The 18,118-nt window shown below is 36.9% G+C and overlaps 1 protein-coding gene across 1 annotated transcript in view; it reads left to right on the forward strand.

The window, feature by feature from the left end:
- The window catches only part of KIAA2026 (KIAA2026 ortholog), a 164,692-nt gene that overhangs the window by 86,512 nt on the left and 60,062 nt on the right, over nt 1-18,118 (forward strand). Inside the window, exon 3 of the mRNA XM_007946324.2 lies at nt 5,792-7,209. Coding sequence (XP_007944515.1) covers nt 5,792-7,209 — 1,418 coding nt within the window. The remainder of the gene's footprint in view (nt 1-5,791; nt 7,210-18,118) is intronic.

Genomic DNA, 18,118 nt, shown 5'->3' on the forward strand with positions numbered 1-18,118 from the left:
ATCTATTGACATCCTGCTGTGGGAGGTAGAGATTTAGTTCTCTTATAGCTATTTCTAGTGATTTGTTATTTGAAAGTTATATGTTCCCTTCTGTTCTTTAAGTGGTGTGGTAGTTAAGGTTGTGTGTCAGCTTGGTTGGGCCATGATTTTGAGTGGCTTGGCAGTAGGATATAGTTATTCCCAATCATGAGATTGGGCATAGTATAATTACCTCCATGGTGGAATCTGCTGTGAGCAGCTAATTAGTTGAAGGAGAGTTGCCTTTGGGGTGTGGCTTGCTTCTAGTGTATATGGAGAAGATTTGGGAAAGGTATCTAGCGTTTTGCTCATTTAGGATCCTGCATTCAGCTCATCATCATCATCTCCAGTTCCTAGACTTTAATTAGTGGCCTGCCATGTTGCCTGCCTGTCTTGGGATTGTTGCCTGTGAGCCAGCAATCTGTCATTTTGCCTGTGGATCTTGAATTCATTAGCCTCAGCAGCCAGCAGTTGCAGTCAGTAGCCACCTCCAGCTTGGTCAGGAGAGGCCTCCAGCTTTCTGCGTTGGGCCTGGAAGGCAGAGCTAAAGCCCAAGGTCAAGGAGTCTCCACTCAGCCCTTAGAGCCAGCACTCTGAACTCATACTTCTTAGCCTAGTCTTCCCTTGTAAGAGAATAAATTTATGTTTGTTAAAGCCATCCACTTGTGGTATTTCTGTTATAGCATCTCTTGAGAACTAAGACAAGTGGTTATATATGAGGTAAAAGGCTAATCAGTATCTCTACACTCTTCCTGAACAATGCTTTAGAATAATATCTTAAAACAATTTGATCTCTATTGCCTCATCTATCTTATATATTATTGTTGATTAATACTTTAGCTATGTCTCATATTTATCCTCAAGCTAGACTGTATTTACTGGGGTTTTTTTTTTTTTTTGCAATTGTTTACTTACATTTATTCCTGTAATTAAAAATTCATTTGTTCTCCAGTCCTTTTTTTTCCTCTTTTTATCGTGATGTGAGTGGAAGTTTACAGAGCAAATTGGTTTTCCATTCAATAGTTCATATACATTTTGTTTCAGGATATTGATTGCAGTTCCTACAATGTAACAGTATTCTTCCCACTTCCTCCCTGTGTTCTCCATTTCCATTCCTCCTCCTTTCCCATCTCTTCCTGCCTTCTGAGCTTTTGTTGTTGTTATGTGCCTTCGAGTCGGCCCCGACTCACAGCGATCCTTCCTTGGGTTGCCGAGGCAGTATCACTATGGAAGTAGATTGCCCAGCCTTCCTTCCGATGAGTGGCTGGTGGGTTTGAACCGCCAGCCTTCTGGTTAGCAGTCAAGTGCCTTAGGCACTATGCTACCAGAGCTCCTCTGAGCTTTTATTCCTAAGCAAATGCTGCCATTTTGATCTGATATGGTTGCTTTTTCTAAGGAATGTGTATCTGTCTAATGTTACTGTTCATCTTATAGGCCTATCTATTGTTTGGCCGAAAGTTGAGCCACAAGGTTGAGTTCAGTGCCAGGCTTGAAGGATGTCTAAGGGCCATAGTCTTGGGGATTCCACCAGCCTCTATCAGACCAGTAAGGTTAATGTCTTTTATTATTTGAGTTCCATATTTTTTTCCCACTTTACCCAGGACTATTATTGATCCTTTTCAGAGCAGTTACCAGTGGTAGCCAGGCATCATCTAGTTCTTTTGGTCTCAGGGTCATGGAAGCTGGTATTCATATGTCCCATTAGTCCTTTGAATTAATTGTTTCCACGCATCATTGGTTTTCTTCACTCTTCTAATAATACAAGGAGGATGGAAAAGAACTATTTTCTGCAGTCATTTTCTTTCTTCTTGAAATACATGCTTCAGAAGTGTTTTCTCTTAGGTATTTCTATTTGGATAATTGTTATTACTGTCTTCGATGTCACTAATCTTTTTTGCCATGTCTGATCTGTCATTAATTCCATTCAGTATATATTATCTTAGAAGTATGATTTGGGTCTTTTTTATATCTTCTTTGTTTCTATTTAACTTTTCTACTGTGTGGAATACAGTTAAGTAATTGTTTTAATGTTACTGTTTGCCAGTTTTAACATCTATGTCAATTCTGGGTCATTTTTATTTGATTGATTTTTTTTTCACCCTTCATTAGAGGTCATGTGTTTCTACTTCATTGTATATATGGTGATCTTTGTTTGGATGTCAAACACTGTGAGTTTTACCTTGTTGGATCATGGATATTTTTTAACACTAGTGGTTAAGCACTTAGCTACAAATCAAAAGGTCTGTGGTTCACACCTACCAGCTGCTTCACAGGAGAAAGATGTGACTGGCAGTCTGCTGCTGTAAAGATTATGGCTTTGGGAACTATATGAGGCAGTTCTACTCTGTCTTACGAGTCAGAATCAACTCGTTGGCAGTGAATTTGGTTGGTTTTGTTCATCTTCTTGAGCTTTGTTAATGGAATGCAGTAGCAGTCACTGTGTCAATCCATCTTATGGAGGGTCTTCTCTTTTTTCTCTGACCCTCTGCTTTACCAAACATGACATCCTTTTCCAAAAACTTGTCTCTTCTGGCAACATGACCAAGTAGGTGAGATGACGTCTAGCCATTCTTACTTCTAAGGAGCATTCCAGCTGCACTTCTTCCAGGACAGAATTGTTCATTTCTGTCAGTACATGGTATTTTCACTGTTCTTAGCCAACACAATTCAAAGGCATCAACTCTTACTTGGTCTTCTTTATTCATTGCCCAGCTTTCACATGCATATGAAGCAATTGAAGATACCATAACTTGGGTAGGTGCATGCATGTTGGTTTTCAAAGTGATATATTTACTCTTTAACACTCATTTATTTATCATAATTTACTCACTTACAATATGAGAGTATAGAAAAATAGTTTCTGTCATATTATGCCTTGATTTTAATTTAGAACTCAAGAATAAGTAACTTCTCAATGTTTTCTTACAATTTGATCAAAGGAAGATGTCTTAATTGTCTTATGCTGCTGTAATAGCAATACCACAAGTGGGTAGCCTTAAAGAAGATAAATTTATTTTCTCACACAGAGGCTATAATTTTAAATTGAGGGTGTGGCATTAGGGGAAAGTCCTTTTTTTTTAGTCTATTTTAGCTTCTAGTGGCTGGCAGTCCTTGGCCAGTTCCTGAGCTTGTGGATTCATTTCCTTTCATCATGTAGTGTTGTTTTTTTTCCCCTTTGTGCTTGCTTCCATATCTTTGTTGCTCTTTATATTACTCTTCAGTAATTAGGTTTAGGACACATTCTACACTGATGGAGCTTTGTTAATATAACACATCTATTTCCCAGTAGGATTCTGTCCACAGGTATAAATCAGTTGGAGTTGAGTTGATTCTGACTCATGATGATCCTATAGAACACAGTTGTTGTTACGCTGTTGTTATGTGCCGTTGAGTCGGAGCTGACTCATAGCAACCCCTCCTTGGGTTTCCGAGGCAGTATCACTACAGAAGTAGATTGCCCCATCTTCCTTACGAGGAGTGAGTGGCTGATGGGTTTGAACCGCCAGCCTTCTGGTTAGTAGTCAAGTGCCTTAGGCACTACACTACCAGAGCTCCTGCAACTCTATGGCAATGGGTTTGTTTTGGTTTGGAATCTTTATGGAAGCAGACTGCCACATCTTTATCCCATGGGTGGGCTGGTGGGTACTAACTATTGACCTTACAGTTAGCGGCCAACCATTTAACCACTGCACCACCAGGGCTCATTTCCATAGGAGCCAGGATTTTAGCATATATTTGGGGGAACACGACTCAGTATTTAACAGAATTCTCACTCTTAAAAAAATCAAGAGTTAGATAATTATCTTTTCCTTTTGTTGTTCTGATTTTTCTTCCCAAATTTTATATACATTGATTTCTCTTTATAACACTTTGAAATATTCATATACCATACAATCCACCCTTTCAGAGTATAAAATTCAGTGGTTTATAGTATATTCACAGAGTTGTGCAGTCATCACATTTTTTATCAGCCAATAAAGAAATTACATATTAACAGTCACTCCCCATGTTCTGTCAGTTCCCCTAGCTCTACAGAACCACTAATCTGCTTTCTCTCTTTTTAGATTTCTGAACATCTTGAATAACATATGGATTCATATAATATGTGATCTTTTATAACTGGCTTCTTTGAGCATACTGTTTTCAAGGTTTATGGCATTGTGGCATGTATCATTTGTAGCATGTGCTTCATTTCTTTTATTGCTGCATAATATTCCATTTGACTGCTGACCAGAAGGCTGGTGGTTAAGACCCACCAGCCACTCCTAGGTAGGAAGACTGGGCAATCTGCTTCTGTAAAGATACCACCTTGGAAACCCAAGGAGGGGTAACTATGAGTCAGAATCGACTTGAAGGCAGTGAGTTTGTTTTTTTTTTTTTTTTTTTTTTTTGGTATCCCAGTATACTACGTTTGAGTATCATCTCATCAATTGATAGACATTTGACTATTTTCCACTTTTTAGTTATTAGGAATAATGCTATGAACATTCATGTACAAGATTTTATTTGGACATAGATTTTCAGTTCTGTTGGGTATTTACCTAGGAGCAGAATTGTTAGGTTACATGATAATTCTTTAACCTTTTGAGAAACTGCCAGACTATTTTCCAAAGTGGTGTCTCATTTCATATTCCCACCAGCAGTAGAAGAGGGTTCCAGTTTTTCCTAATGGGTGTAAAAAGGTATTTCATTGTGGTTTGATTTGTATTTTTCTGATGGCTAAAGATGTTGAGTATCTTTTCATTAGTTTATTTTTCATCTGTTTATTTTCTCTGGAGAAATGTCTATTCACATCCTTTGCCCATTTTTTAATTGTATTAGTAATTACATTTTAGATATAATCTCTTATTTACAAAACAGGATTTACAAAACAAATTCTTTTGTTCTTTTGATTATCTTCATTTTCTAGATGGTGTCTTTTGAAGCACAGAAGTTTTTAATTTTGATATTGTCTATTTGTTCTTTTGTTGCTTGTGGTTCACGGGGGCATATCTAAGAAATCAGTGGCTAATCCAAAGTCATGAAGATTTAATTCTAATTTTAAAAAAAGTTTTAATTAAAATTTTTTAGCAATGCCTCTAAAAAAAGTTTAAGGGGAAGCAAAGCAAATCCTTCCAGTCTAACAGTTATATATATTTGCAGTATTTTTCTTTCTTAATTCAATGTGTATATATTTTCATTATTGTTATTTGTTGAGTACTGTGCTATATTCTGATTTTTCTAATGTGTTTATATATGATTTTCATAATTTAGATCTTTTTAACTTTATAATATCATCAGTTTATTTCCCATTTTAATACAACTTATTTATAGCTTTATTTTCCTTAAGTGATAAAACTTCCATTAACACCTGTAAGCACATAACATTTGCTTTTATTGAATTATTTCTTAGTATAACTTTCCAGGGAGTGAAATTATGGGATCAAAGAATGTAAAATATCTTGACAGCTCTTACATGAAGTCATATGTTTTCCTGGAAATTATAATCACATACCATTGTGTTTTCATTTAATAAACATCGTCTTAATTTTTTTCACGTATTTTAAAATTCAGTGCATGTTAGATGCATTAAAATTCTTACAATCCTCCATCAGTAAAATTCAGGGTGAAGTCATCTGAAAAGTGAAATAAAGATAGCTGTTATGGGATACTTTGTATTGATACTGAAAACTAGAATAATTAGTTGCCTGAAGATAAAACATCCTTACTTAAAATGTAGTATTTTATTCTATTCTCTTCCTTAAGTAATAATAATTTGCTTTCTTTTCATTAGGCTTCGGGAGCAGGAAAGAAGAGAAGCAGAAGAAGCTAGTCAAAAGGAAATAGAAGAATGGGAAAGAAAACTGCTAGCTCAAGCAGCTCCAACTTGTATGGAGACCATGTGGGAAATTCCAGCCATTGGGCATTTCCTTTGTTTAGCGCAACAAATTCTAAATTTGCCAGAAATAGTCTTTTACGAATTGGAACGTTGTCTTCTGATGCCTCAGTGTAATGTTTTTCTATCAAAAATAATGACTTCTCTATTGAGTCCACCCCATCGCAGACCTACCTTACATCGAAGACCCACTTTGCCTTATAGGACCTGGGAAGCAGCACTGAGACAGAGAGTGCAGCAGTGGTACACTGCTGTGGGGCAGACTGAGAATCCTGACAGCTGTGCTGAGAAGCTTGGCTTGTGTCCTCAGTTTTTTAAAGTTCTTGGAGAAGTTAATCCATTGGAAGAAAAACCTTTCCACGAACTACCTTTCTACCAGAAAGTATGGTTACTGAAGGGTCTTTGTGATTTTGTATATGAAACACAGAAAGAAGTTCAAGATGCTGTACTTGGACAACCTATCCATGAATGCAGGGAAGTTATCCTTGGTTATGATTATTTGGAGAATGCTTACGTACATTTCCCACAGTTCTGTGGTGCAGATGTTCGGATTTATAAACAGAGACCCTTTCAAGCCCCTGAATTTCCTATTCCACCCATCAAAATACAAAGAGTACCTCGGATTAAATTGGAGAAATTGAAGTGTGACTATGTTAATACAAGTAATGGAGAACATAGGTGTAATAGAGAAGGCCTGACCTTTGCCTTCAAGAAAGAGCAGAGAAATAATTTTGATCCAGCTTGCTACCCTGCTAAAACAAACTTGGATAATCCTGACATCTCGGTTGATATGGAAGTAAAATCTAGCTGTGAAATTAGAATTCGCAGGCCTTGCGAAATTAAAAAAAGTGACTGTTGCAAAGAAAATTTAGAGAAGCTGGGGAGTCCAAGGGAATTCACTGGTTTTGGAGAGCCTCTTAGCCCTGGTGAAATAAGGTTTATAGAAAATCAGGAAAAATTTGATGAAGCTTCCAGAGTAAAGGCTGAACCCAGTCCATTGAAAGAAAATACTCTAAAATCTTGCCAAATACATGTAAATGGAAGTCATACTGATTATCCAGAAATGAACTGCCACAAAGTTGTAAGGGATATTCTGCTAGAACAATCACTGCAGAGCCACAAGAAACTCAAACTAACTAAAATGAGGGCAAAAAAGAAGAAAAAGAAAAAAAAGAAATTGAAAGATGTTTTGAATGACAATTTACAGAGAAAGCGTGAAGGTCTTCATTCTCTTGCGTTCAAGTCTTACAAGCCTGAGATCCAGAATAAGTTATTGATCATTAAAAAGAAAACAAAACACAAGAAGCACAAATCTGGTAAGCTACCACAAATGGGTGAGAGTTACACTTAAGCATAATTTGAATTGTTCTTTCAATTAGGCATTACCAAAGCTCTGATTAGTCAAATGAAATGCATATGCAGCACATATATATATGTGTGTGTGTGTGTGTGTTTAATGGTCAAATTTTATTTTATTCCCCATGACTAAAACCCAGAGCAGAAGAGGTTATGTGTATGTATATGTATGTGTGTGTGTGTGTGCTTTTTGCCATCGAGTTGGACCTGACTCATAGCGACCCCTCCTTGGGTTTCCGAGGTGGTATCACTACGGAAGTAGATTGCCCAACCTTCCTTCTGAGGAGTGGCTGGGGGGTTGAACCGCCAGCCTTCTGGTTAGCATATACACTAACCAAAAAAAAAAAAAAAGTACAGCATATCTGAATTTAATTCTCAGTTGAAAATCTTTAAACATTATGTTTCTATATTGCTGTGGACTAGTTTCCACATAAGTGATGCTTCCCATTTCCAGCGTTTTCTTATTTCCAGGCCAAGGGGCCACACAGAGCAGTGGAGAAAGCACTATTAGGAAAGTCAGGAGATAATATGTCTAAGACTAAAGTCCATAGCCACTAACTTCTTTAGCCAAGACAAGTCAATTTACCTTTCTGTTTCTCAGTTTTTTCCCACATATTGTTAAACAATTTTCAGTATATATTTTCATATCCAGAAAAAAATGTTAAAAAGTATAAGAAGAAAATCTCTGGTAGCATAGTGCCTAAGGCACTTGACTGCTAACCAGAAGGCTGGCAGTTCAAACCCACCAGCCATTCCTCAGAAGGAAGGTTGGGCAATCTACTTCCGTAGTAATACCACCTTGGAAACCCAAGGAGGGGTCTCTATGAGTCAGGTCCGACTTGACGGCACATAACAACAACAACAATAAAACACGAAGGGTGTTTTTATAAAAAGATGTGTAAGTTTTTGTCTTTTAGCAAATTTAAATATCCAGTATATTAGTCATCAACCTATTTAAACAACAACAAAAAATCCTAAAAGTCTTTAATTCTTGGCTGCTTTGTTTTTTAATTATTCAGGTCCTTTCACTTTTCCTGTTACCTGCCATTCAGTCAGTTTAGTCTAGTTTATCCTCCTGAGAGGATAGATGAGATAGTAACAAATGATTAACTTTCTTAACCAATACTAGTTAAAAAGTTGCTTGATTGGGAAAAATTGGAATTGCTTACTAAAATGAATTGTGGTTATCATCATCATTTGTGGATTTTCATTTTCTATTCCTGTTACACAGTAGCAAAGATAATTAAAATTTGGAAATAGTTTGATAATGAATTTGCATATGAGAAACTGAATATTTTGTTTAACTGATGGTAGTTGGTTTTATACCTTAGTTATTTAAATAAAGCATTAAGTGCAATTAAATGTGCTTAAATAAATTTATTATCAAGAACAGGCTTAATTTTTAGGACTAAAACTTGCAAACATACACTTGTCTATTCAAGTGACGAAAAGCTTTAATTTTTTAAAAGTAACTTTCAGAAATAAGTTGCTTAAATTTTATAAGCAATCTATTAGGCTATATGGATTTAGTTTGAGGGACTGAGCAAGTTTACTTTGAAATAATAGTCTCTAAAATACTAAAATTTTACAATTTGATATATTTTTCCCATTCTAAAGTATGTAGTAGTATTTTATTAATACCATTGTCACCAAAAACCTTTTCTTAAGTTTCTTATGACACTATTCTTTATGTGTTCAAAGGTAATTATGATTTATGGTGGTTCATAAAATGAAGTAGACACTTAAGCAACTTATATACAGAACATAGGAACTCTGGTGGTATAGTGCCTAAGGCATTTGACTGCTAACCAGAAGGCTGGCGGTTCAAAGCCACCTGCCACTCCTCGGAAGGAAGATTGGGCAATCTATTTCTGTAGTGATACTGCCTCAGAAACCCAAGGAGGGGTCGCTGTGAGTCAGATCCAACTCCACAGCGGTGAGTTTGTTTTCGGTATACAGAGCATACCAATAGTAGAATAAAAAGATTAACTACTAAGGAATGGGTTAAAAGGAATTTATATTATAAACAATGTTGGTACATTTTTGAAGTGAAAGTTCAGGGTGTTAGGAGATTAGAGAAAAAAATTGTCCTAGTTTACTTGTTGTTGTTGTTGTTATGTGCCGTCGAGTCGGCCCTGACTCATAGCGACCCCTCCTTGGGTTTCTGAGGCAGTATCACTACGGAAGTAGGATTGCCCAACCTTCCTTCCGAGGAGTGGCTGGTGGGTTTGAACCGCCAGCCTTCTGGTTAGCAGACAAGTGCTTTAGCCACTATGCTGCCAGAGCTCCTAGTTTACTAGTTCTAGACAAGTGAATGGAAATACTCAGAAGGCAAATTCAGCCAGTACTTGTGTGCCCTCTCTGAGTCTGTTTGGTTTAGGGAAAGAAGATTTACACACAGGACATAGAAAAGGACAATGCATTTGCCCACACACTTTCTCATTTTAACCTCAGAGCAAAAAGAACTGCAGAAAGTCCAGCCTTCAGTAACAAATGTTTGGATCTGTCAGATAATTTTCTCATTCCCTTGTTAGAACTGTATAAGCCAATTCCCTTTTTATGTCAGATACTAAAACTCCTTGCTGTTATAACAGTGTTCCATAAAATGTTATAACAACAATCCCATCTGTTTTACATTAATTTTGGTCTACTTCAAGTCTTTCTGAGGTATTGTCCTGGGCTCCTTGTTATATTGAGGCATCTTGGCCCTTTGTAGTCAGCTTGGCGCAAACCCTATCCAGTGTTTCCTTCTTACTCAGAATAACTGAGCTCCATGAGCACAGGTTTAGGAGATGCCCTTTATAGATTTACATTGTGCATTATTATTGTGGGTCCACATGCAGTATGTGAAACTCTGGGACCAGGTATGTTTGGAATTTCAGAAATCTTCAGATTTTACATGGATAGTATGGCGTGTGTAGTATTTATTAAGTAATAGCTCTAGTTGGTGCAAGACTGGGCAACGTTTTGTTCTATTGTACATGGAAGGTGTTGCTGTGGGTCGGAACTGACTCAACGGCACCTAACTACAACAACATCTCTAGTAGTGTTTGGACAGCCCCTATAATCAAGCACATCATTTCTACAGCAGTGAGAATAGTCAGACTAAATGATTTAAAGACTATGAAGAACCTCTTATCAGTTCAGGTCAGGTTTTGCTACCATATAATGTCTGTTTTAAAACTTTAGCTTTCAGAACCTTTTGGACTTTAGAATTGTGGATACATGATTCTGCTTGTGTATATTAAAGATTCTGAGAAGTCTTGAAGGAAACAACTTGGGGGAAAATATTTTATTTTTGTTTAACCTAGTATTTGTCAAATTATTTTAACACAGGACTTTTTTCAAGTAATAATTATTTATTACTCATCTATTTCATAGAATACACTTTGGAATATGCCTTATTATGAAAGGGGTTAAGTTGTAGTAGAAGGCACAAAGACAAGTTGAAAATAATTTGGTAATTTTAGTACATTAAGAGGTAGTTTTGCAACTTTTAAGATTTTTATCTTCTTTTTTTTTTTTTTCTGGAATTGAAGGTTTTCTTCTTGCTTTTTAAAATTTTGATTCATTTTTAGTCACTTAGCCCTGCTTTTTACTCTTGGAAATATTATAGAAGAAAGACATTGGAAACAATGGTGTGTCTACCACTTCATGCTCTATCTCGTATTTTATTCAGTACATAGAAAAAGAAAAGTGTCGCTGATAATTAGAAAGTTTTCCTTGGGTGACCTATTTCCAAAATTTAAAAATTCAGGAAGACCTTGTCATATAAGCAAAGCAAGCTAGATTAAGTGAGAACAAATTAGAAATACCTTTTTATGAAACAGGAGGAGGAGAGCAGCGCTGAAAAAATTCAGATTCGTTTCTTTGGTTTTTCTTTTATTGTTTTTCTTACTATGAAAACAATATAGTTCATTACAGAATACAGAGATAAGCAAAAAGGACAGTGCTCTCTTCATCACCTAGTGAACTCTCACTCCTATCATTTCCCATCATCTTCTGACTGACTGACTGAAAATTTACCTATTGTGCATGCTCATAGCACCATGTACTTCTCCTGCATAATATTCATTGCGGTTGCATTTATTCTTAGGTCATTTTAATGATTGTCTCCTTTCTATTCTATCATGTTCTTAAGGAGAGAAGGCCTATTTCTGGTTTTGCATCTCTAGAACTTAGTACAGTGGCTCACATACTATAGGAATTTATTAAATAAATAAATGAGCACACATAGTATGGTTCATTCGAATATAACTGAGATTAGTTTCTTAATATGTGTCTTTCATATTCTTTTCAAGGAATATATATTTTTGTGTGGAATTATACTGTCTATACCATTTTACATTCTATTTCCTCACACACACACATCACACTATACCATGAACATCTTTGAATGTACAATGAATAGGTTTCTACAGTGTCATTTTATTGGCCACTTAGGTTATTTTCAATTTGTGTACTACTATTGTTTAGAGCAGCTAGAGCTGGTGAAAATGAATTAGAATTTTTTTTAATTGAGGAATTTTTATAAAACTTAACAGACAAAAATAATTAAAGATGTACATGTATATGGTAACAAAAGCTTATAGTATCTATAGTTTACTCATTTTCAACCAGTTTGTTTTGTAGAGTTCCCCTTCACTGCCCCCCCCCCCCCAGTAGTCATTATTTTCTACCAAATCATTTTATGGTAGCTTCCTTTATACTGACCAGATAGGGCAAGTGATGTTCTCTTAACAGGTTAAGAAACTAAGGTTCAAAATGTCACTTTTCCTTCTCACTTTAATAATTGCTAATAAGTACAGTAAAACTTGATGGAACTTGTGTAAATCAGAAACCTGTCCGAGAAGGAAAACTCAAATGTTTTCCACTGAAATGAATGATAAAAAAGTGGTAAGACTACACTATGTCAAAGGTGGAAAACTTGTAAGATTCATAAAAACAAGGCAATCCTGTCAAGTTCTTCCTCTCACAGGTTTCATTGTATATGCTAAAACAGAAAGCACAGCAAAAAGTCAAGTAGAGGAAAAATCAGTGTGTGCTGTGGGAGTCTGGGAAAGTTTCACAGAGGACAAAGAACTTTGAAGAGGAATGGAGACTGGATAATGGAAAATGATTAATAACATGAACAAAAGTATAGAGGTATGAGTAAGTCAGTAGTCACTGAAAAAACAATAGTATAATTAGAGGAAAACCTTAAAAAATTGAGGTTCTAAAAGCTTTTTAAATTTGATATTTTGCCATTTTTGGGTGCTGTCTTTCTAGGCTTCTGGTCCTATTTTAAATCAGTAGATCAAGAAGAGGCCTAATGCAAGGAAGTAAACTTAGAATAAGATAGTTATATGTGCAAAAGGCAATGAACCACTTTATAGGAAATGGCTGAGAAAGTAATGTAATCTGTGATATTTGAACACATCCAGGCCTATATTTATAGAAAGGTTATATGGTTATGAATTGATAATATTGCTAAACCTAACTATGTATGTGTATTGGGAAGGTCTATTAGAGTACCAACTGGAGGTACCAAGATAGAGAATAAAAGGCTCCATTATACTCCATCTTCTTTTTATTTTAATTCCTTTTGCTGCTTTCTGTCCCCCTCACAAAATTGCTACTTACATAATGTTTACTGTATGCCAGGTACTGATCTCAGCCTTTATACATATTATCTCATTTAATCTTCATTAAGGTTTCATAAAGTAGGTTCTATTATTAGTTCTCATTATAAACATTTTATGGATTAAAAAACCTGAAGCACAGAATTAAGATGAAGGTGGAGAAGAAAATGTTAGGAAGTTGTTATTAGGTGCTGTCGAGTCAACCCTGTGTATAACAGAACGAAATGCTGCTTGGTCCTGCGCCAGCCTTATAATCCTTGCTGTACCTGAGCCCATCATTGCAGCCACTGTGTCAATCGATCTCATTAAGGGCCTTCCCCTTTTTCATTGACCCTTCACGTTTTTGGAGACATGACCAAAGTAGATGAGACAAAGACTGGTCATTCTCGCTTCCAAGGAGCATTCCAGCTGCACTTCTTCCAGGACAGATTTGTTAGTTCTTTTGACAGTCCATGGTACTTTCAGTATTCTTCGCCAACACCACAACTCAAAAGCGTCGACTCTTCTTCAGTCTTCTTTATTCATTGTCCAGCTCTCACATGCATATGAGGCAATTGAAAATACCATGGCTTGGGTTAGGCATAGCTTAGTCTTCAAAGACACATCTTTGTTCTTCAGTACCTTAAAGAGGTCTTTTGCAACAGATTTGCCCAGTGCAATACATCATCTGATGTCTTGACTGCTGCTTCCATTGTTGTTGATTGTGGAACCAAGTAATATGAACTCTTTGACAACTTCAATTTTTTTTCTCCATTTATCATGATGCTGCTTATTGGTCCAGTTGTGAGGATTTTTTTTTTCTTTATATTGAGGTGTAATCTATACAGCAGACTGTAATCTTTAATCTTCATCAGTAAGTGCTTTAAGTCATCCTGACTTTCAGGAAGCAAAGTTATATCATCTGTGTATCCCAGGTTGTTAATGAGACTCCCTCCAATCCTGATGCCACAGTCTTCTTCATATAGTCCTGCTTCTTGAATTATTTGTTCATTATACAGATTAAGTAAGTATGGTGAAAGGATACAACTCTGATGCACTGCCTTCCTGATTTTAAACCATGCAGTATCCCCTTGTTCTGTTTGAACAGCAGCTTCCTGGTCTATATACAGGTTCCTCACGAGCACAATTAAGTTTTCTAGAATTCCCATTCTTCTAGTAGTATCTATAATTTGTTACGATCCATGCAGTTAAATGCTTTTGCATAGTCAGTAAAACACAAGTAAACATCTTTCTGGTACTCTTTGCTTTCAGACAAGATCTATCTGATATCAGTATTGATATCCCTTCTTAGACGTTCTCTTCTGAATCTAGCTTGCATTTATGGAAGTTATCTGTCAATATACTGCTGCAACCATTTTTGAATCATCATCATCATCAGCAAGATTTTACTTGCATGTGATATTAATGATATTGTTCGATAATTTCCACATTCTGTAGGATCACCTTTCTTTGGATTCGGTACAAATGTGGTCTCTTCCAGTCAGTTGGCCAGGTAGCTATCTTCCACATTTTTTGGCATAGGTGAGTGCTTCCAGTGCGGCATCCATTGGTTGAAACACCTTAATGGGTATTCCATCAATTTCTGGAGACTTGTACTTTGCCAATTCCTTCAGTGCAGGTTCACCTTCGGCCTTCAGTACCATTGGTTCTTGATCATATGCCACCTCTGAAATGGATGAACATTGACCAGTTCTTTATGGTACAGTGACTCTGTGTATTCCTTCCATCTCCTTTTGATGTTTCCTGCATCATTCAGTATTTTACCCATAGAATCTTTCAGTATTGCAACTCGAGGCTTGAAATTTTTCTTCAGCTTGAGAAATTCCAAGTGTATTCTTCCCTTTTGGTTTTCTAACTCCAGGTCTTTGTACATTTCATTATAATAATTGACTTTGTGTTTTTGAGTTACTCTTTGAAATCTCCTGTTCAGCTCTTTTATCTTCTCATTTCTTCCATTTGCTTTAGCTACTCTTTGCTCAGGGACAAGTTTGAGTCTCTTCTGACATCTCTTTGGGTCTTCTCTTCCTTTTCTGTCTTTTTAATGACCTTTTGCTTTCTTCATGGGTGATGCTCTTGATGTCTTCCCACAATTCATCTGGTTTTTGTCATTTGTGTTCAGTGCATCAAATTTGTTCTTTAGGTAGTCTCTAAATTCAGGAGGAATATATTCAGGGTCATATTTTGGCTCTTGTGGACTTGTTTCAGTTCTCTTCAGCTTCTGCTTGAACTTGTATGAGCAGTTGATCTGTTCCACAGGAAGCTCCTGCCCTTGTTTTGGCTGAAGATACTGAGCTTCTCCATCATCTCTTTCCACAGATGTAGTCAGTCTCATTCCTATGTACTCCATCTGGTGAAGTCCACGTGTGTAGTCGCTATTTGTGTTGTTGTTGTTAGGTGCCATCGAGTCAACATTAGGAAGAAGAAATTAAAATAGGCCAGATAAGGTATGTGTATTTGACTTAAATTGTCGTATTGACAGAAGATAATGGCGTTTTGAGAGAGATGTTACAATAAGTAGCATAATTTGGCAGTTTAGTATTATTACTTAAAGGGAAATACAAGAAGGGTGTTCAGAAGTTTCTGAGTTATATAATAGGGTTATATGATGGGATTGAAAAATTGCCAGTATGGTGAGGAAGTTCCTCATAGGCAAGGACAGAGAGAAAATTAGCTGTTTGGTTAAGTTGGCACTTCTTACTTCAGAGGTAGAACATTCCAGGAGCTTCCATAGACTATAAATGTTTATTTAGCACTAGATATGCCACTCCTCGGAAGGAAGATGGGGCAATCTACTTCTGTAGTAGTACTGCCTCGGAAACCCAAGAAGGGGTCGCTTTGAGTCAAGTCTGACTCGAAGGCACACAACAACAACAACAACATATATTTAATAAATAAAAGTCAAATTTAGACTCTACTTCTGTAACTTCCTATCCCAGACACTTTCCAGATTTAACCTTTAACAATACAGATGCTCTTGGGTTTTTACTTTTAGCTGTGATTGCTGACTCATAGCAACTCTTTATGACAAGGTAGAACTGCCCCCATAGGGTTATCTAGGCTGTAATTTTTAGGGGAGCAGGTCCAGGTCTTTTCTCCCACTGGTAGATTTAAATTGCTGACTTTTTGGTTAGTAGCCAAGCACTTAGCCACTGTGCTACCAGGGCTCCTTCCTTAAACCATTAGCTATGATTAATGTTTTAGCATCCATTCGCTTATTAAGATTCTTAAAATGAAAGCACTACGTGAATATGTTAGGATAATTTTAAATCATGAGTAGTCAGTGAAGTGGAGGTCTCTTGAGTAGCCCAGGGGACTGGGGAGTGGAGAGAGGCAGGGAAACTAGGTTGAAGGAGAGGGTGAAGATGGAAGAGTAAGAGGCTGAGGAAAGAAGGACTGGAATAGGGATGAGAGTCACCTTTGTTCTCCTGAGAGAACTATTTCCAGATTCCAGAAGATTAGAGTCTTGTGCCTCAGTTATAGTGTATAACACTCTTTAATTGTGCTTTAACTTCTCAGTTTGGGCTTCCCTTTTTTAAGCTATTCCAAACCAAAACCCAATCCACTATCATTGAGTCGATTCTGACACATAGCAACCTTACAGGACAGAGTAGAGCTGTCTGTCCTATAGGGTTTCCAAGGTTATAAATCTTTACAGATGCAAATTGCCTCATCTTTCTCCTGCGGAGCAGCTGGTGGGTTCAAATTGCTGACCTTTTGGGTAGCAGCCCAGTGCTTTTTTAACCACAGTGCCACCAGTGCGCCTTTAAGCTCTTCTAAGTATCCTGTTTTAGAAAGCTTCATTAGGTTGCACCTGAAACATTAATAACTAGGCTTTATTGAGATTTTCTATCCATTTTCCAGGTGCAGGCTGACACTTTTTCACATGTTTGTATTTTTGGCTCAAGGATTGTGTGGCAATTCTGCACATGTTTTAAACTGACTTCTGGCTTCTGCACAATTCTAGGCCTGAGAATCATCTATTTCATAGGACATGGTGGCTTTAGAAGGGTGAGAAGGGCTTGGGTATGATCAAGTGAGGTGGCAGGGTGGCTCCTTGACTAATTAATTGCTCAACTGATTACTAACCAACATGTTGGTGGTTTGAACCCACCCAGAAGCTCCTGGGAAGACAGGTCTGGTGATCTGCTTTCAAAAGGTCACAGCCTTAAAGACTCTATGGAGTAGTTCTACTCTGCATACACGAGGTCCTCATGAGTTGGACTCAACTCTGCAACAATTAACATGATCATGTAAGTGATAGAGAAAAAAAAGCCCACTAGGGGGCAGTATGTAACTTGCCCTGGTGTATACCTTGTCCAAACCAAAATAAAAAAAAAAAAGAAACTCACTGCCATGGAGTTGGATCCAACTCATAGCGACCCCTCCTTGGGTTTCTGAGGTGGTATCACTATGAAAGTAGATCACCCAGTCTTCCTTCCAAGGAATGGCTGGTGAGCTTGAACCGCCAGCCTTCTAGTTAGCAGTCAAATGTCTTAGGCACTACGCTACCAGAGCGCCTATACCTTGTCTTGGAGTGAGGAAAAATTACCAAATAAAGATTGGGTTATTTTTTATTTTATTTTATTTTTACTGTGATTTGGGTGAAAGTTAATAGAGCAAATTCATGTTCCATACAGAAATTCACATACACTTTGTCTCATGACATTGACTGTAATTTCCCGCAATGCAACAGCTCCCCTCCCACTTCCTCCCCATAGTTACCTCTTCCCTGTGTCCTTCCCTCTCATGCACTCCTACCCCTTGAGCTCTTCCTGTGCATACACAGCCCCTCTATTCTCAAAGTTGGGTTAGTTTTGCAGTAGCCTTATGCTCAATTTTAAAGATAATATTTAATGAAAATTAAGAGCAGGCTTTTACTGAAGAGTACAGGGAAATTTATATTCAAATTATTTTTTTTATATAAATTGAATATTTTAAATTATAGTAAGTTTGCAGATCTTCTGATCAAAAGAAGTCAAATCAGAAGTAGATTACATCCCTATAGAAAGTTCAAAAGAATTCAGTGTTTTGTCATAAAAAGAGCACAGCTTTGAAGTGAAAAGAATCTAGGTTCTAATTTATATTCACCTATTAAAAGGAGCTTGGACTTTGGAGCCTTACTAATTTGTGACATACACGTCAGTAAATTAATTAATCTTTCTGATCACTATGAGTCAGAATCTTCAGTTACAGATCCTCCATTGCCATTAAGTCTATTCTGACTCATAGCGATCAGAAAGATTAATTA

The sequence above is a fragment of the Orycteropus afer genome, unplaced genomic scaffold (genome assembly GCF_000298275.1).
Source record: "Orycteropus afer afer isolate SDZICR_OR568_19922 unplaced genomic scaffold, OryAfe1.0 scaffold00156, whole genome shotgun sequence".
Lineage (NCBI taxonomy): Eukaryota > Metazoa > Chordata > Mammalia > Tubulidentata > Orycteropodidae > Orycteropus > Orycteropus afer.